Source organism: Heterocephalus glaber, unplaced genomic scaffold (genome assembly GCF_053883595.1).
Source record: "Heterocephalus glaber isolate CG9 unplaced genomic scaffold, H.glaber_assembly_v1.0 deba00001479, whole genome shotgun sequence".
NCBI classification, from domain to species: Eukaryota; Metazoa; Chordata; class Mammalia; order Rodentia; family Bathyergidae; genus Heterocephalus; species Heterocephalus glaber.
Genome location: NW_028258316.1, coordinates 1,749,015 through 1,768,155, shown reverse-complemented (window position 1 = coordinate 1,768,155; position 19,141 = coordinate 1,749,015). Strand labels below are relative to the sequence as shown.

Genomic DNA, 19,141 nt, shown 5'->3' with positions numbered 1-19,141 from the left:
GGTACCGAAGGCTGGTTCCAGGGCGCGCGGAGTCCCCTCCCGGGAGGACGCTGGGGCCGGGCGCCCGCCAGGTGACCACCAGGTGCAGTGGCCAGGGAGCGGCTCAGGGCCCCTTTGTGCCGCAACCGGACGGTGAGGTCCTCGGGCCGCTCGCGGGCGCTTGGGGCTTGTGGTGGGGGGTCCGGGTGGAGCCCCGCCGCGGGGGCGTGGTCAGTGGGCGTGGCCGGCCGCCCCCCGCCCCGCCCTCCGAGCATAAGCGTGGGTGTGGGCGGCCGTCGGGCGCGGCCATGGAGCTGTGGCCCTGCGTGAGCGCGGCGCTGCTGCTGCTCCTGCTGGCCCTGCAGCTGTCCCGCGCCGCACGCTTCTACGCCAAGCTCGGCCTCTACTGCACGCTGTGCCTGAGCTTCTCGGCCGTGGCCTCGGGGGTCTGCGCGCTGCGCCACGGCGGCCGCACCGTAGAGAACATGAGGTGAGCGCTTCCGCTTCCTGCGCGGCGCCGGCGGGCGTCACAAGGTCCCCGCCCGCCCGCTGGGCACCGCGACGGCCGGGCAGGGACACCGAGGCTTCTCACCCCTCACCCCGCAGGTGACGGTGTGCGCGAGAGCTCCGGGGCGGCTGGCGCAGGTGCCTGGACCTCCCCTCTTCCCGGCGGGAGGCGCTCCCTGCTGGGGCGGGAGGAGCTCAGCGCCAGGTCCCCGGCCCGCCCCGCCCCTCGCCACCCGGGACAGCCTCCGCTCCGCTCCGCCCAGCTTGGACGCCTCCCTGGTGGCTCTCCCAAGAGGGGGCACTGGCGTCCTCGAGGCCTCTTCTGTGTCAGAGGGCAGTAGGCGAGGGTGGCCTGACCATCCCTCCCCCTGCCGGCCTCGGATACACATTTCACGAATCCCAAGCCCCCTCTTAGGCGCTTGTGGGTTCCCATGGCACAAGGAAGGGTAGTGACATTGAAGGCCCAGGCCAGAGACTCGGGGAGCTGAACCCAGGGTCAGCCAGGCGGGACCCTTCCGGGGGGCGGTTCAGGGGTCTCCAAGGCCTGGGCTGGCACTAAAGTGGGACCCTGCAAGCGGGACAGGAAGGGGCTGGAGGAGCCGGAGGACGGTGCAGGCCCGACACAGGGCCAGTGATGGAGGCCCGGCAAGTGTGCTCCAGGGAGGAACGGGATGAGCAGGCCAGGCGAGAGCCAGCAGGGGTGTTGGGTGCAGACAGGGACTGGACTTGGGTCCCAGGCCTACCCAGGCCACCAGCCTGAAAGGCCTTTCAGAGGGGCCCTCGGCCCTCCTGTGCCCCCCTCCCCCCTCCTGCACCTCCAGCATCCCAGTGCCAGCAGGTGTGGGGTCTGCTGGACAGATGGAGGGCTGCGGGGTGCCATGAGCCTGCCCACTGCAGCCTTCCTATGATGACTCCCAGCAGTGTCGGGGAGTGTCAGGGACTGGGATCCAGGGTCGGCTGGCCTGCTGGACACAGCCTCCAGGTGTGGCTGCAGGAAGGACTCAGCAGGCAGAGGATGAGGGGCCCAGCATCATCGGCCGGCTGGGCCAAGGAGGGGCCCAGGAGAAGGGGGTGCTTGTGGATGGACCCCATTTCAGGCCCCTGTGGGCCAGGCTGGGCCACACGCACTCCTGTTGTGCCGCAGTGCCTTGCAGCCGTAACGTGGGAGTGTTGCGTGCTCCATCTCACAGATGGGGAGAATGAGGATCAGAGACACAGTGTGAACGTGAGGCTTGGGGCAAGAGGAGTGGAGGGAAGTGTCCAGGGTCCCTGAGCAGGACACGGCCAGACACGGCCCAGAGGGGAGCTTCTGAGAGTGATTTGGAGGAAATGTTCTTCATTTTCCCTCCACCCAGCCTGGAACTGGGGGCTGTGGGCACGGCCCCACTCTGTCCCCTTGTCCACCTTACCCCCTACAGGCTCTGAGCAGGTGCCCAGGGAGGCCTCTGCACCCAGGCTGGAGCTTGTGCAGGGACAGGGTGGGAACAGAAGGGCCGAGCAGACTCTGGGTCCCTGGGTGCAGGTTGGGTGGGGTGACAGGAGGCAGAGGCCCAAATTTCACCCATTTGATGGGGAAAGGAAAGCCCAGAGAAGCTTCATGCATTAGAACTGGGCCAAGCACAGGGCCAGGAGCCATGACTGGTGTGGCCAGCTGTTTGCTTTGGGCACCAGAGGAGAGCAGAGCTGGACTCTGCCCAGGGGCTCCTCCATTCTCAGTCCCACGATGGGGTGGGGGAACAGGCAGTCCAGGGGGCAGGGGACTTGCCAGTATCCATCAGTCTGACCTGGAAGGAGGTCTGTGCCTGACAGGTGCATTTGGGACTGCTCACCTTGCTGTGGGTATCTGTCTGGGGCTCTGGTCCCAAGGGAAAGTGTATGAGCCAGCTTTCTGTGGTGGGGACATAGCACCCAGCAGTCACACCCTACAGGGGAGAGGTGTCTTGGCCTCACGGTTTGAGGGACTCAGTCCATGGTCACTGCTCCAAGGCAGGTCTCTCATGGTGGAACAAGGAGGCAGAGGAAAGCTAGGTTGCTTTATTCATGGAGATGAGAGGCATAGCAGGTGATGCGTGCCAGCAGCCACAGACCCTCCAGGTCACACGCCAGTGACCTCCTCCAGCTGGGTCCTGTGTCCCCGCACATTCAGCCATGAGTGTCACTGGTCCATGGATGAGGACAGTGCCCCAGGACCAGTCCCCTCTCAGGATCTCTACCCAGTCAAGTTGACGATATCACTTGGCTTGCCAGGGTGCTTGGGGGGGGGCAGAGTCCTCTGGGGGGTTTCTGAGAGTCCTTCCCCAGCCCGCATTCCCTGGCCACCCCTCCGGCCCTGCTGCATACCCCTGGGTCCTCTTACGATGCCTTGTGCACAGGGTGGGAGCCCTGTCCCATCCCCAGGCTCTTTCCCTGCCTGTGCCCCCTCCTGTGACACTTGTCACGAATACCCTTGCTCTGCCAGGTGGCCCACTGCAGTCTCCCATCCTGAGCCCTCAGCTGTGGATGGCTCCCCAGCAGGGCTGCCCCGAATGTGCCCACCCAGCTCTGCTCTGGGAAAAGGCCCTCCTGGCAAGATTCCACCTAGTGCCCCCAGAGACTCCCAGCCCAAGACCAGGGGCCAAGGGCAAGGGTCAGCCCACGGCCTTCCCCAGGGACAGCCAGGCCAATGGCCTGGGCCTGGCCTTGAACTGCCTCCTAGCTGCCTGGAGCGGGCACTCCCGGTGGGGGCTGGGCAGGTCCGGGGCCTTTTGCCCTGAGGTACCATGGGTCCTTCCCTGCTGGGCCACTGAGGCCATATTGACAGGGTCACCTGGTGTCCAGGCCACGACATGCCTCAGCCTCATGGAGCATAGCTCCTCCCCTCCCCCAGGTGGTGACAGATGCTTGGGGAAGGTAGATTGCCCCAGGTCACAGGTGTGAAGAAGGGGACCAGGACCAAAGGGGACTGGGTTCCCACAGACAGTCGCAGTAGTCCAGTGCAGTCAACTGTCCCTGTCTGCTTGGACCCCAGGCCACCTCAGCTCTGGCCCTGGGGAGGCGGGGAGCCAGGGCACAGGCACAGTGACACCTGCCCCAGAATTGGGGCCCTGGCTTGCCTAGGGGACAGGACAGAGCAGTGCTGTCCTCTTGCCACTCAGGGGAGGGGTGTCTGGACACAGGAGTGGGTCCCTGGCCACACAGCTCCCTGCTGGGAGCCCTGCTGCGGGGTTTGCAGGGAGGCTAAGGATGGCTGGGGGCCCTGCAGTGCCGCACTGGCAGTGGCCTAGGGCTCCTGAGTTTGTCACCCTGCAGGAGCCCTGTGCCTGTGTAGGGGGACTGAGGGGCCCGTGGGGTCTGGCCAGGAGGAGGTGGCCCACTCATCCTGCAGTTGTGCGACTGCCTGATGGCTCCTCTGCCTGCAGAGCTCAGCCACGACCTCCCCGCAGGGAAAAGTTTCCTCCTGCTGGTGATGGGGCAGTTTTATGTTGTGTCTCCTTCCACACTAAAACACAAAGTGGGGCTGGGGCGTGCAGCTCGGTGCAGGGCGCTTGCCTAGTGTGCGTGGGCCTTGGGTTTCAGCCCCAGAACTTTAGGGAAAGGAGAAGAAAATGGGACCAGAACGTGCCACTAGCTGAGGGCCCCAAGGGCCATTCCCAGAGGTGCTGTAACCTGCCCCACCCGCCACGAAGCAGCCGTGGAAATTTGGACGAATTTGAAGTTGTGATTACCGGTTGGAGATTCCTTATCCGAAATGACTGGAACCAGAAGTGTTTTGGATTTCAGACGCTTTTGGATTTTTGGATTCTTGCATGTACATGATGAGATAGTTTGGGACTGGGACCCAAGTCTAAGCACAGCATTCATTTAGATTTCATAAATACCTCATACACACAGCCTGAGGAAATGTTTTTCTTTTGTACTGGGGATTGAACTCGGGACCTTGTGCTTGTGAGGCAGGCAGTGGAACCACTGAGCTACATCCCTGGCCCATCTGAGGGAATTTTATGTAATATTTTTTGTGCACCCGTGTTCACCACAACCCCTTACACGAGGCTAGCATTTACTACTGGGTCCATTACATCCACCATTTTGAGGATTGTTGTTTTTCCTGACTGGACCAGACCCAGCGCGTCACATGCTAGACAGGCACACCGCCCTCTACACCCAGCTCAGGTCTGGACAGCTCAGCTGCAGACCGCTCACCCGGCATGCAGGAGGCACGGGGTTCCCTCCCCAGCGCCAGACGAAGCAGTACGTACCATGAGTGAGTATCCCTTGCAGCGGAAAAGCAGAGCTTGAGCTCGGTGGAGGTTTCCTTCACCCGGCTGCCCAGAGGCACCGGCCCCCTGCCTCAGGTGGGTTCATGGAAGCTCCGGGGCCGAGGACAGGGTTTCTTAGGACAGAAGCCAGCTGCCCTCCAGACGCGTCTCTCTCTGCTCCCCGCCATTCCCCGCCAGCCAGTGCCTTTTCCCAGAGCAGGTGACACCTGTTAGCGCCCTTTCTCTCCCCGCCCGCCCGTAGAGGGTAGTGGCTGTTCTGGTTTCAGGGTGCATTTCTTTGGTGGCAAGTGAGTCTCGGTAGTTTTCCTCGTCTCCTGGACATTTCTGGTTTTCTTTTCTGTGAACTGCCTGCCCTGTCTCTTTCTGTCCTCACGGGGATGGATGCCAAGAACTGTTTCACAGTCACAGAACGGGGAGCAGGGTGTGAAGCAGCCAGCCAGTCCTCCAAGTATCCAGGAGCTGCCCCAGCCCTGGGGTTTGACCTGGAGAGGAGGTAGCTGGAGCTGGGGAGGCTCCCCGGACTGAGGTTCCCCACAGTGATGACTGCCCTTCCCACTGGGTTCTGGGACAGCTACAGCAGGTTAGAGCCTGGATTCCTTCTTGTGTGGTCCCCAGGGCATCTTGTGAGGCCGTTACATCCACAGAGACAGATGGGTGCCAGGGCTGGGAGTCTGTTAATGGGGACAGGGTAACCACAAGAGGAAGGGCCTGGAGAGGGAGGGTGGTGACAGCCACCGACCTGAATGTGGTCACCCCATGGGCTGACCCTCCTGGCCCAGGTGTGTATGGAGCTCCAGGGCACAGCAGAGCACCAGTGTTTCTGGAGGCCAGGCAGGCATGGGAGACTCGAGGGCCCTGGGGCCTGGCCGCTCTCTCTGGGTGTCCCCTGTTGCTCCCCCAAGTAGGAACCAGACCACTCTGTCCCCAGCTGGGGTGGCAGGCGCAGGGCAACCATGTGGGAGGGTGAGCAGCCCCAGGCCCACCTGCGGCTTCTGTCCACACAGCATCATCCGCTGGTTCGTCCAGACCTTCAAGTATGCATTCGGCCTGCGCTTCCAGGTCAAGGGCGGACAGAAGCTGGAGGTGGATGGGCCCTGCGTCATCATCTCCAACCACCAGAGCATCCTGGACATGATGGGTACCTTCGGCGAGCGGGGACCGGGAACGGGACCTTGGGGTCTACTGGGGCGGGAGCTGCTTCTACAGCCAGGGGAGGGCGAAGCCAGAGGGCTCCCGGGCAGCGGGGTGAGCGGGGGCATGCTTCCACGGAGGGTCCTCCACGGGCTCTGATGCTGTGCTGTCCCTCCTTTCTGTGTCTGTCTCCCCTGTCTGTCCCCCCCGCTGTCCCCACCCCTGCCCACCAGGCCTCATGGAGATCCTCCCCGAACGCTGCGTCCAGGTCGCCAAGCGGGAGCTGCTATTCCTGGGCCCCGTGGGCCTCATCATGTACCTGGGTGGCGTCTACTTCATCAACCGCCAGCGCTCCAGCACCGCAGTGTCCGTGATGGCGGAGCTGGGCGAGGACATGATCAGGGAGAATGTGAGTGTGGGAGGCGTGGGTCAGGGGCCTGCAGGAGGTGGTCCCGGCCCAACCCTGACCTGCCTCCACAGCTCAAAGTGTGGATCTACCCCGAGGGCACGCGCAACGACAACAGGGACCTGCTGCCCTTTAAGAAGGGCGCCTTCTACCTGGCCGTCCAGGCCCAGGTAGGGAGGGCACCCTGGGGTGGGCAGGCTGGGGAGGTGTGGGGCCAAAGGTGATGTGCCGCCAGGCGGGTGCTGAGGGATCTGCCTCCGCTGGGTGGGGTCGGGGCCTCCCTGCCCCTTGAGCTCCTGGGACTCTGGCCTGCTGGCGGCAGCACTCAGCCCTGCACCCAGGAGGAGGTGTGTGGGGGTCAGGCCCAAGCTGCTACCTGAGCTGACTCCAGCACCTCCTGCTGGCTGGATGGGGAGGCAGATGGTACAGGGGAGGCACCCAGCTGCCTGCTGAGCCCTGGGTGGCTGCCTGTGTCCAGGGAGCACCCGTCCAGTGCCAGGCCTGGTGGGCTAGGCTGGGACAGGTGGAGCCAGCATGGGGGCCTCCGGTGTGGTACAGGTGTGGGCAGTGTGCTGAGTGCCGCCTCTGACCCAGGACTTCTCGGGTCCAAAGCCTCGGGTTGGGGTGGGCAGTGTGCCCTGGGGTGCCCGGGAGAGCCGGGGCGTATCCACCATGGTGGGTCTTGTGTTGCGGCTGGCGAAGCCTGCATTTGGGTCAGGGAAGGCTTCGTCCCGCCGGCTGGCGGCAGCGTGGCAGCCTCAGGTCTCCATGGCTCTATCCTCCCTGGTGCCAACCCTGGGGACACAGAGCCCAGCCCTGCCGCACCCTTCCCCTGCGCAGGTCCCGGAGGGGACAGGGTGTGATGGTGACAGCGGCAGCTGGGGTGTCACCACTTCCTGCCACCCCTCTCCCGGCCGGCTGGGCTCCAGTCCCCTGCTGGTGCCGGCAGTTAATGATTACCCCAGGTGCCACTTGTCACCGCAGGACTTGGCCCTCGTGCCTTCCAGGAACACCACAGCCGAGCCCTCCCCTGGCCCCTGGGGACGCTGGGTGGGCAGGGAGGCGGCCCCTCCTCCGGCTAAGCAGACAGGCTCAGACTCAGCTAGTTATGGCCCAGGGTTGGAGACGCACACATGCTAGCCCAGGAGGGCTTCCCGGAGGGGGTTACATGGAACACTGGGCCACCCAGGCTGAGGGTCAGCCCCGAGGACCCCTGGCCCGTCCCAGGCAGTGACGAGGTGGTCCCTGCCCGCAGGTGCCCATCATCCCCGTGGTGTACTCCTCCTTCTCCGCCTTCTATGACCTCCAGACAAAGCTCTTCACCTCAGGTGAGCCTGGCAGGGACCATGAGGGCGATCGGGCCCCTGAAGCACCGTGTCTGTGTGGGCACTGAACCACTGGGTGTGAGGACCAGAGCTGCTGTGTCTTGCCGCTCTGCTGGCCTTGGGGTGGCGGCAGTGGCCTTTCCCAGGTGAGGACACTGGGGCTATGGGGGGCACACAGGTGACCCAAGCCTGACTCCCATGAGGACGCCCAGGACCCCAGCACCACTGGCCACAAGCACATGGCCTGTGCCCCACCCAGCCAGGGTGCCCCAGCCCCACACAAGGTCCCCTGTGCCCAGGTAGGAAGGAGGTCAAAGGTCAGAGGCAGGAGGAGGAGCCAGGCTCTGACCCCACCAAGGCCACAGGGAGGAGAGTTGGGCTCCAGCAGGCGTCCGTCGCCTCTGTGACCGATAAGGCCAGCGGGGATGGGGTGGCTGGATGGCTGCGCCAGTGCAGCAGCTCCGGGGCCTCCCGGCCTACTGACAACCCTGCCCTTCCCTAGGAACAGTCCAGGTGCAGGTTCTGGATGCCGTGCCCACCCGTGGCCTCAGCGTGGCTGATGTCCCCAAGCTCGTGGACACCTGCCACCAGGCCATGAGGGCTGCCTTTCTGCAGATGTCCACCGGGCCCCAGGAAAATGGCCCCAGGGCCCAGCCAGCCCAGTAATCTGGCCATGGTGGGGTGGGGACGAGGGAGAGGCAGAGACTGCGAGTGGACAGCGGGGACCCAGGCTGCTGAACACCGCCACATCAGCTCCCGGCTCATTCTGGCCTTTGCAGCTGGAGGCCCCGGATCAAGGCCCCCAAGTCCCCTCTGGAGTCTGCTGGACCCCGGCCGGCTCTGGGCAGGGACCCCCACCCTCTCGCCCATCCCTCCAGGATCCAGACGGGGCCGAGTCGCCAGGCCCTGGGGTGCCCCAGGAGTGGCTGCAGTGGCCACCACAGGCTCTTGGGGCCTCTGGGTCTGAGCCACAGCCTGTATCAGGCCTTCAGGGAGATGGGGGCTCAGGGCCAGGCCTCCTGGTGCCACATCACCAGCCTCAAGGACTGTCTGTGGCACCCGCACTGCACATGGCTCACTTTTATAAATGAACTCTGGTAAGTGCCTGGTGTGTGTGGTCATTCGAGAGGGTCGGCCAGGGCTGCCTGGGCCTCCATCCAGGGACGTGGGGCGAGGGAGGTGATGGAGCCCCGCCCAGGCTGCTATGCAGGGCCAGCGCAGAGGCCTGGTCCATCCACTGACACCAAGGCTCAAGTCTCGAGTTTATTCTGATGGGGACAGGCCCGCCCCACCTCGGGCAGCTGCGCACCACGCTCCATATCCCAGCTTGGGCAGGGAGCCCTCGTACCTTCCCCGAGGCCCAGGAGAGCCTGGCAGGGGCCCACCCTGAGGGATGAGGACCAGAGCGAGGCACTCCCTGGCCTTCGGCTCACAGCCCTCACCAGGAGCAGCATGGGCCCTGCCTGGAGTGGGTGAGGGCTGTGGTCTCGCTAGGTCCAGCCCTGGGTGTGAGATGGCCATCAGAGCTGCTTGCAGGAGCCTGGGGTGGAGGAGAAGGCTGGGTCACCTGGCCTGCGGCCGTTCCCCGTCCCACCCTCTGGCCTGGAGGAGCCGGGGGTTCTGAGAGAGGGGAGGTGACATGGGCACTCACAGGACCCCAGCTGCTCCTCCAGGAAGGAGATCTGCTCACTCAGTGAGTCGATGCGGTCCAGCTGCTGCAAGGAGTGGGCCAGAAGGCTGCCGGGGGCCTGCGGCCCTTGCTCCGGGGCCTGCGAGGCCAGGCCATGCAGGGGGTCCAGCACCAGCTGCAGCTTCTGCGGGATGCGGATGCTGCGCTGACCCAGGCTCCCAGCTCCCTCTATCCAAGAACCAGCTGGCTGTGGCGTCTGCTCGACACCAGGGGGCACTGTGGCCCCACAAGTGCCCAAGCCAGGTAGGGGGACATCAACATCAGGTGCCAAGGGCCTGGCTGCACAATGCCCAGGCCTCGGGGGCCCAGGGCTGAAGCTCCGTGGGAAGGCAGTGTGCCAGGTGGGGTGGCTTGGCCTGCACCCCCACTCCCTGTGTGCCCTGGAGAGCCTTAACCAGCCCCCGCCGGGCCAGCTTCGTTCCCAGCCCTGCCAGCTGCCCGCAGCCTCTGCTGGTCTCACCTGCTCCAGCACCTCGACTCGGGCCTGCAGCCTCTGCACCTCCGCCCTCGCCGCAGGGTCCACTCCTGGGGCAGAGCCAGCACGATGTCAGGCAGCCCCTCCACCCGCCTCATCCCACCACTGTCCAGCTACGGGCACAGCCGACACAGCTCTGTGACCGGGCCATCTGGCTGCCATCAGGAACATGGCCCTGCCCTGCCCGCTCCTCAGCACCGGGTCCGGGTGGTGCCGCGCCGATGGGTCCTCACTGAGGTCTGACGCATCTTGGTGCTGGGCTGCCGACGGCGCATTATTACTCACGGTACGAGTTTGAAGTGTCACAGCGCGTACCAAAAGTAATAATGTCCCGTCACCAGCAGAGGGACGGCGTCTCCCGGATGCCAGGCCAGCAGGGAGGCAGCCCCAGGTGGGCAGCGCCTTCTACTTGCTTGGCTGAGAGGCCCCAGCCGCCCAGGGCTCACTGCCTTCCGTGCCCCGGTGACAGCGCAGGGGAATGCCCCACTTGCCCACCGCCCGGGGCAGCAGCATCAGGGATGGAGGCAAGCGTACCTGTCACGGGGTTCAGGGCCACCCTGGGGGGCCCTGCTGTGGGCAGGCAGTGCGTCCCGTCTGCAGATGCACTATGCCCCTCCCGGCACTGGCACTGGTAACTGCCCGCAGTGTTGACGCAGCCCTGGGGACAGCCGACCCCTCCGGAGCTGCACTCATCCACGTCTGCGGGAAGGGGGTGTCAGGTGCAGACCCAACCTGGCTCAAGATGCACTGGGAATCCAGGAGGGGACCCAGGGCCCAGGAGAGCAGGCCCAGCCTCACCTGTGTGGCAGGTGTTGCCCTGCCATCCGGCTGGGCAGTGGCAGCGGCCAGGCCGGACACAGCTCCCTCCATTCCCGCAGGGCGGCTGGCATATTGCTGGGGAGGAGGGAGGTCATCACCACTCTCTGGCAGCAAGGGTGGGGGCTCCGGCAGAGTGGGGGCCCAGCTCCCTAGTGCCTGGCCATGGGATGTGCCAGGGCCTGCCTCTCACCTGCTGCACAGGCCCCGGGGAGTCCACCAGTCCTCTTCCAGCCGGGACAGCAGGCGTAGCGAGGCCTGGTGGGACCTGGCCCAGGACCACGGCGGTAGGCAGTCCGGTAGATGGTTCTGCAGGGGCAGGGGCGGCTCAGAGGGGCCTGGGACACGGGGTGGCTGGGCAGGGGGGCCCCAGACACCACACTGAGGCCCCTGTGTGCCAGCCTGCCAGCTTCAGGGTACCTGGGGAGGTCCTGGGTGTCCCCAGAGTCCCTTCTGCCAGGGACACAGCAGGGGCTACTACACAGCCTTTCTCCCTGGGGTGCTCTGGTCTGAGTGAGACCTGGGGCAGGGAGGAAGCCTGGCCACACCTGGCAGAGCGGAGACAGCACTGTGCCATGGCCCACTGGACTCCTCAAGTTCCCGGGACGGGGCATGGGGGCAGGCTGGCCCTGTCTGCAGTGGGTCCCCTGCAGAACTGGCTCCGCCCTTCCTTCCTTCCCTGAGCTCTGGGTACCTGGTGCTGAAGTTGGTCCTAAGCCAGTGCCTCTCTAGCTTTGGGGGTTCTGAGCCTCTCAAATCTGGAGTCCAGGCCTCTCCCTTGAGGGCAGAGCCATGACCTGAACTTTGCTACATAGTTCAACCTGGCCCTGAACTCACTATGCAGCCCAGGCTGGCCTGGAACTCAGGGCAACCCTCCTGCCTCAGCCTCCCAAGTACAGGGATCACAGGCGTGCACCACCACGCCCAGTCTGAATCTGAACTTTTTTTTTGGCACCAAGAATCAAACTCAGGGCCTCGAACTTGCCAGGCAGGTGCTGTGCCGCTTGAGCTACATTCCTGGCCCTTGAATCTGAACTTTTATTTACTTATTTGCAGTGCTGAGGACTGAATCCAGGCCCTCACACGGGCTCGACAAACGTTCTACCACTGGGCCACGTCCCCAGTCTTAACTTTTTAAAATTTAGAGATAGGGTCTCAACTGCTCAGGGCAGCCTTGAGCTTGCAATCTCCTGCCTTAGCCTCGAAAGTAGTCGGGGTTACCGGCTCGCACACTGAGCGTGGCTTTCACTCCACCCCTCCTGCGCCTTCCCGGGCCTTCCCAGATGTTTCTGGGCAGAGAGGAGGCTGAGCTCCCCTTGCTCAGGCATAAGGACCCTGGGGGTTACGGGGAGAGAGGTGCATGCTGGAGCCCCAGGACAGGACCGGATGACTGAGGTGGGTTTCAGGGGGAGTCCCTGGAGCCTACGCCGCCGCCCAAGGAGGGTAAGTGAGCACCCCGGAAGTGGAGGGGGCCAGGCAAGGTGGGCAGCCCTCTAGGTCCCATCCTCCCCCAGTTGACGCTGGGGTGACCTAACAGACCGGCCACCCTAAAGCCCCAAGGTCAGGGGCCCCAGGAGGCAGCTAGTGTACTGTGGGTTGGGGAGCTCTGGGGCAGCCCTGGGCTGGCACTGGTGCACTCACCGGTAGGTGCTGCAGGCCCGGTGCCCATCACAGGTGGTGAGGAAGGGCTGGTACACGCGCTGCACAAAGGACTCCGAGACGGAGCCCGGGGCAGCCCCAGCAGCACACACCCTGCGGCTGGGGGTGGGGCGGGGTCAGCAGGAGTGGAGCGGGCCCTCCAGCCTGGGATGTGGGGATACCAGGGGAGGGACCGCAGGAGTAGCCTGTAGGGAGCCCTTCCAGGACTGGGGCCGCCCTGGCTCACCTGGGCCGGTAGGCGTGCACACTGCCACCTGCCGCCAACACCAGAAGCCACAATGGCAGCAGCTCCTGGGAGGCCCACATGCCCTGCATCTCCAGGAGGGGTAGCCTTCGCCTTGGGTGGCCTGGAGCAGAGCACACACCCATCAGTCCCCTGCGGGTCCCCTCTGGCCAGATCCCCAGCTTCAAGCTGCCTGCTCAGCCACATGCCAAGGGCTATGCACAGGGAAGCAGCTGGCTCTGTCCACAGCAGCCTGAGGCCAAGGGGCTGGATTTCAGGGCTCCTGGGTGACAAGGGGTAGGGCCGTCTCTCCCACACTGCAGGCTGTGAACTGTCACTGGGCCCTTTTGAGTTTGGGCATCTCATCTGCCAAATGCCGAGCCAGCACCCAGGGGCACTGTGGGCCAGGCAGGAGCTCTGACAGGGTGCGCACCTTCTGGGACCACTGCAGGGGTGCCCCCAGATGGAGTCTGTGCGTGGCCGGCCTGGGGAGCCCCTGGGGGCCCCAGACCCCAACATGCCCCATCTCCAGCCCAGAATTAACACCCCATGACACTGATGAAGGGACTGCAAGCAGTGGGTACCAGGGAGCTGGGGGCTCCCCGAGGCAGGTGGGAAGGCCACCCTCTTGTTGAGACTCCATTTCCTCAGCTGCTGCTAGGGTCTCCGAGGCCCACAGGAAAGCCCGCCCCTGCTTCCCACAGCCCCTCAGGCGGGCCAGGCCTCTCAGTCCCCAGTGGAAAGGCAGCGTGGGTGTCCCCTGTGTCCTCTGGGGCTAAGCCCAGGCATCTGGGGCAGTGGGCGGGGGCTTGTGGGCAGGTGTGCTTCCTGGCGGAACTTGGGGCCAGCAGGGAGGAGGTGGGCCAGTGGGTCCCCGGGTGGGCAGGGGGTGCTGCCTAGGGAGCCCTGTGTGCCCAGATGTCACGGCCCGCCACCCTCGTCCCTAGCACCTCCCGAGAGTGCTGAGCGCAGTCTAGAAAGGGAACTGTGTTGAGGAGATTCGATTTTTGAAAGTCATGCTTTGCCCAAGGCCAGAGGAAGCCCCGCGGCTGTGGGCGCAGAACCTCACTCGGCTCTGGCGTCCACCAGCAGGATAAGCAATCGCGTCCCTTCCAGTGTCACTGGCCCTGCCTGCCACCTCCTCTCCCACCTGCCAGCCCCGCAGCCCGCCAGGGAGCTGGGCGCACAGGGAGGCCCGACTACCGCGGGCCCGATCCCCCGAGGGGCGTCTGGGCGTCGGTACCCGCAGGGCGCGGTGGCGGCGGGCGCAAGAGCAGACGACGCGGGGGCACTCTCGCCCCTGCCAACCCCGCTGGCTGCGGCCTGCGTGGGAGGGGGTGCAGCGCTCGCCCCCCAGGACGGCCAGGACGGCGGCGCCGCGGGGCGCGGGCCTAGGCTCAGAGTCGGGCGCGGGGGTCGCGGGCTGGGGTCGGGTGGGAGCCGCGGTGTCCAGCAGGGGGCGCCAGTGCTCGGGGCCGCCGGGCCCGTTCTGGGGCGGCCGGCCGGGCAAGGGGTCCCCGCGCTCACCTCTGGGTCCCCGCGGTCGCTCGGCGTCGAGCGGGTGACCACCCCAGCTCCGCGCCCCGCGGCCCCGGCCTCCCGGGCCACGCGCGAGCGCCCCGCGCCCCCCGCCCCCCACCCCGCGCTCCCGCTGCCTCCGCACTCACCGCGCGATCCGGCGCGCGTGCGCGCCGCCGCGCCGCCGCGCCTTGGGGCCCCGAGCCCGCCCCGCCCTGGCCACGCCCTGGCCACGCCCCCGCCCCGTGGGCTCCCGGTCCGCTCCGCCCCCATCGTGCGGATGGGGAAACTGAGGCCAGCGGAGGAGGCGGGCTCCACAACCGCAGAGCCAGGCAGCACACCGGCCTCGGGGCGGCCCTGGAGCCCCGGGGCACTGAGCAGGGTCCCAGAAGCCACCAGGGTGTGACCCCAAGCTGCCCTCCTCACCAAGGCCGGCTAGGTGGGGACACTGCTCCCGCGGGGCAGCCAGGGCCACCCTGAGTGTCCCTCCCTAAGGACAACCCCTGCCTCTGGTCACCTCCAGGACCCTGGGCTGGTGTCTCCCCTCCACGCCTGAGTTCACGCCTGGGCCAAGGCACCCGGCGCTCGTGCTGTCCCCTTCGTAGCGGTGCGGGCTCTCCCGGCCTGAGGTCTGGCCCCACGCCCCGCTGGCCCTCGGACGCACGGCCCGGGCGGACAGGCGTGCGCAGGCTCCCCTCAGCGCTGCTCCTGGTTGCTGGGGACTCACCTGGTGCGGAGCCCACTCATCCCCTGCACACCAGCGGCAGCTGCTCCTCTGGACTCGGGGGGCCGCCCATGCCTGGCGGGCGCTGCGGGCTGAGGGGCAGAGCAGGGGTGTGGATCAGTGCTTGGCGGCCGGGCCCAGACTCTGACGCAGCTGCAGGGCCAGTGCTGTCCCTGTCCCTCGTCTGTCCCAGGATGAGCTGACCTCTTGCGTTGCCTGGCAACCAAGTCCCCTGGCCTGGGGTGGACTCCAGCTCCCCTCTGGAAATGGGGTGTTGCCCTGGCCCGTCCCCAGCAGGAAGGCAGAGGAGAGGATGCCCAAGTAGGGCTGAGTCCTGCTCTCAGCCCAGGTGGGTGTATGGTCCACAGATGCGAGCGGAATGATGGGCTCCGAGCTCTGCTTTGGGGTCCCCTGACTGTGCGGGAGCCGAAGAGAGGGAGTGCCCGCCCAGAGACGCCTCCCTCTCTGTTTAGCACCACTGCCCGGACCAAGGGGCCCTGGAGGCCCCCAGCAGATGGGTCTGAGGGTGCCAGGAATCGCTGCTGTCGGGATGGGGGCTCCTAGGTTTCTGGAACCCCTAGAACTAGCAGGGCAGCTCTCAGCCAGTCCTGGGCAGGGGAGGACTGAGCGCGGCTGGGGGCTTTAAGCGAGAGAGTGCCCTGCCGGCCCCTGCCCTCTTTGTCCCTGAAGCTGTCCTCCCTTGGCCTCTGACCACAGCCCCCTCCACTGCCTGCCAAGCACCGATGGGGATGCCGCTCACACTGTCCCCTCTGCCCATTCCTGGCTGTGGCCTCACCTGCCCTGGGCCCTTCCGGCCTGGCCAGAGGAGAAAGGATGAGCCAGGGGCCTGGGAGGTCCCCTCTGACACTGGGGGACTTGGAACCTTTGGGACTGAGTTGAGGGTGACGAGAGGCCTCCCCAGGAGCCATCCCTCGGCCAGCCCAGCAGAGGTGGGGACTCCTCTGCACCCGTCTGGGCTGGAGATGGGGCTTGAGGTTCCTCCCTGGGGTGATCCTCCACCAGCCCCCTTCTGGTCCCCGGAGTCCTCGTCCACAGCAGGAGCACGAGGAGAAGACCCCAGCCCTGGGTGGCCCGGGTGGCAGCAGAGGAGGAGGTGAGGGTCCAGTTAGACCCCTGAGGCTGAGCTTTGCTGCCAGCCCTGAGGGCTCCTCTAGGAAGCAGAGGTGGCCAGGAGGGATGCAGCTGGGGTGAGGGGTGGGTCCAGGCTGGGCCACCACTTGAGATCCAGGCCAAGGGCTGGGGCCGCTCTGAGCAACAGGGTCAGCCTGAAGGAAGACAGCCCCACCCAGAGCGGGACCAGCTCGAGCCCCACCAGTAGGTGCCCGACCATTCCTCGGGAGTCCAGGGGACACTCGGGACCCCTGCGCCCGCTCCCCCACCCTGCAGGGCTGCCCTGCATACCTGATACCACATGGGCTTGGCCAAGGCCACCACTGCCACCTCCTGGGGCCAGGCACGGACCCTGCCCCTTGCGGGGGCGTCAGGCCTGCTGGCCGCCCTAGGGCATCTCCTGAGGCCGGCCTGCCTGTCCTGTCCCTTGCAGCCTCCATCTGGCCTTCGGGGCAGCGACCAGGGCACAGAGGCACCTCCCGGGTGAGGAAGGGTGGCTTTTTATGCTCCGTCCCGTGTAAATCGGGATTGGGATGGGCCCTTCCCGGCCGGACTTCCTGTGTGTGTTCTCTGCTGATAACGGGGATCTGTCAGCGAACAAACAGGAGGCCGAGGGGCGGTGGGGGCCACTGAGTGTGCGAGGGGCCGGCCAGCCTGTGGGGGAGGGGAGCTGTCCCCCGGGACGGCAGGGTCTGGGCCTGGAGCTGCCAGAGACAGGCTGGGGTCCCAGGGGACAGAAGACGCGTGTGTGACACACAAGGCCTTGGCGAGGGTGGCAGGTGGCAGGACCCAGTGGGAAAGGGCCGGGCTGGGAGGGCAGGACACCCTGAAAGAGCCGCCCGGGAGTGTGGGGTGTGAGCACCCCGACCCCGCAGACCTGCAGTTGCACTTTCCAGAGGATGCTCAGCCCTCACCCTGGGCTTCCGGTGACTTGGGGGCAGGGATACAGGTGCTTCAGGCGGCCGACAGGGAGCGGTGCACCTCAGGTTCCCTGTGGTCTGGCCACCATGTCTGGGGCTCAGATGCTGCAACGGGGTGCAGGAGGACATTGCCAAGGACATACCCTGACCGCAGTGGGCGGAGGGCACCGGGGTGGGCCCTCGCCGACCCTGGCTGCCCTTAGGGTACAAGCCCTGCTGGGATCAGCCCCTGCCTGCCCACGTGGGGTGCCCTCAGTTTTGCGGCCCTGAGCCTCCCCACCCCGATCTGCCTCGCTGGACAGCTTGGGCCAACGGGGCATCAAGAGTGGCTTGGCACATTCCCTGCCTGTCCCCTGGCCAGGGCCAGGGGCTGCTGCAAGTACCCGCTGGGGTCAGGGACAGGGGCTTCAGCCAGAAGGGCCCAGGCCTGGGCCAGCCCCTGCCACGCCTGAGGGGCTCGCCTCTCCCTGGGCTCAGTCTCCCCATCTGTTCCACGGGGCCAGGAGAGCTGCCCCCCATAGAGGCTGAGGTCTGAGCTGGGGCTTGGGCAGAGCTGGCGGGTGGAACCCCATCACCACTGCAGCCCCTCTGCCCCACCCAGCCTTCGGCTCCCTCCCCAGGCCCCGCCCACTAGGAGGGGCTCCTGCACTAGTAGCCCCCGCCGGGAGGATGTCCTCTGCCCCATCTCCCGGCCAGTCCAGTCCACCTCAGCCCCCACACTTGGGCTTCTTCCTCGGCCGGATAGGTCCAGGCAGTATTGGGGATGGCTACATCCTAGCCTTTTGTGTACAGAAAGGGAAACTGAGGCCCAGAGTGGGAAGCAGTGAGGGCCTGCAGAGCTGCTGCCCTTGCCTTCTCAGGGAACCCCAGCTCCTAGGGTGACGGGGTAGTGGGAGTGACCGGCCACGACTACGTGGGTGGGAGGTTGCCCTTCTCGCCCTCAAGCCGGGGGCTTCTTGTGTGTGGGAGGGCTGTGCCTTTTCTATGCACTGCTGTCCGTGCCCCTTGGCTCAAACCCAGGGTGCCAGGCCTGGCCTGGACAGCTGCCCAGGTCCCACCATGGGCACGGGAGGGGCAGGAGGGGCTGGGGCTGCATGAATGGGGCTGCTCTGTGCCCAGGCCCTGAGGGTCCCTCACCCTGGAGGTGTGCGCCCTGCAGGGTGCCGGTCCTCGGAGGGAGTCGGTGCCTCCTGCCCAAGCCTGCGCTCCCCACTGCGGCAGGGCACCCCATGCTCACCCTGCCCGCCCAGCAACCCTGAGTGGGGACCTGGTAGGCCTGGTCCTCGTGGAGTCCTGGGAGCCCTGAGCCAAACCCTCTGCCCAAGGCAGAGCCAGCTGTGGTCCGGAAGCTGCAGGTCTGCCTCACACGGGGCCTCAGTTTCCCCATACGCCCCACAGTTGGGCTAGATAATCACAGCCGCTTGCAGCCTACCTGCTCATGTTCCGAGGCGATGACCTTATCCTCCTCATGCACTAGCCAGGTCGGAGGGGTGGCGGGGACCCTCCCCGGACCGCTCACTGCTGAGCTTCTGGCCTCCAGGCCCTGGAGAGGGTGGACCAGGTGGGCGGTGGAGGCTGGGAGCCGCAGGCTGGGGCGGGAGAGCAGGTCTGCAGGAAGGAAAGATGCAGCAGAGCGGTGGAGAGAAGGGCCTTCCTGTTTATCCCCTGGCTGCGCCAGCCTCAGGGACAGGATGGCTCTGCAGCCACCACCCGGCCTGCTTCAGCCAGAAGTGGCCGACCTTCCCGCAGCGGATGGCCTGGCCCATGCCGGTCTCCTGGGAGGCTGGATGGGCGAGGCTGGTAGGGCACCCACCCTGGGCCAGGCCAGTGTCTGAGGGACTGAGGGGTTCGGATGGGGAGAAACAGCCTGCGGGGGTCTCTGGCTGCCCCTCCCTGCAGCCCTGTCCCTGACTCGGCCCCGCGGGTTTCAGAAGCCCTGGGCGCACAGTGCCCCACGTGGTGCCCGCTGATTGCCCGTAGGAGGACGAAGCCACCTGTCCAGGGCCAGCAATGGGGAGTGGAGGCCCTGGGCATGGAGATCAGGGGTCCTGAGCTCCAAGGACACTTGGGGACGGTGCGGCCCTGCACCTCGAGGCCCCCAGCCTCCCCTCCTCGCAGCCGTGCCCACCCTCTGCTGCCCTTGACACTCGGGCCCAGGCCCAGGTTCCCCTCACATAGCCTCAGGGAGCCTCCAGCGAGGGCCCTGGGCCCGGGCCCACCCTTCCAGCTGCCTGTTTCCCGCCTGGGGGACAGTGCGCCCTGCCTCGGCCTCGCCACACCTCTGCTCACAGCACTCGGGCCTCACAGAGCTCCCTGCAGGGACAGCAGGCGGTGACCCTTCCCAGGCCTCAGCACGCTCAGAATGGAGCTCCTCGCACTCT

The 19,141-nt window shown here is 66.1% G+C and overlaps 2 protein-coding genes across 16 annotated transcripts; one reads left to right on the top strand and one right to left on the bottom strand.

The window, feature by feature from the left end:
• The first annotated feature begins 30 nt into the window (after positions 1-30).
• On the top strand, positions 31-8,705 carry Agpat2 (1-acylglycerol-3-phosphate O-acyltransferase 2). 2 transcript variants are annotated; one of them, XM_004848939.4, is made up of 6 exons: positions 31-469; positions 5,747-5,880; positions 6,107-6,282; positions 6,354-6,449; positions 7,535-7,607; positions 8,107-8,705. In XM_004848939.4, the coding sequence occupies exons 1-6, from the start codon at positions 288-290 to the stop codon at positions 8,268-8,270; spliced, it is 825 nt and encodes a 274-aa protein (XP_004848996.2). In that variant the 5' UTR covers positions 31-287; the 3' UTR covers positions 8,271-8,705. The 2 variants fall into 2 exon arrangements, with proteins under 2 accessions (XP_004848996.2, XP_021117385.2); XM_021261726.2 differs by lacking the exon at positions 31-469 and adding an exon at positions 740-4,726.
• A 149-nt stretch (positions 8,706-8,854) lies between these two features.
• Positions 8,855-18,487, bottom strand: Egfl7 (EGF like domain multiple 7). Of its 14 annotated transcripts, none has more exons than XM_087182691.1 (10): positions 18,193-18,487; positions 14,713-14,801; positions 12,471-12,591; positions 12,227-12,343; positions 10,779-10,894; positions 10,568-10,663; positions 10,304-10,468; positions 9,755-9,819; positions 9,256-9,418; positions 8,855-9,144 (listed from the first exon to the last, which is right to left on the bottom strand). In XM_087182691.1, the coding sequence occupies exons 3-10, from the start codon at positions 12,557-12,559 to the stop codon at positions 9,125-9,127; spliced, it is 831 nt and encodes a 276-aa protein (XP_087038817.1). In that variant the 5' UTR covers positions 12,560-12,591; positions 14,713-14,801; positions 18,193-18,487; the 3' UTR covers positions 8,855-9,124. The 14 variants fall into 14 exon arrangements, 13 of the variants coding, with proteins under 13 accessions (XP_087038817.1, XP_087038816.1, XP_087038811.1 ...); XM_087182690.1 differs by lacking the exon at positions 18,193-18,487 and adding an exon at positions 16,132-16,335; XM_087182685.1 differs by having other exon boundaries at positions 9,256-9,819; positions 18,193-18,345.
• Positions 18,488-19,141: the final 654 nt, after the last annotated feature.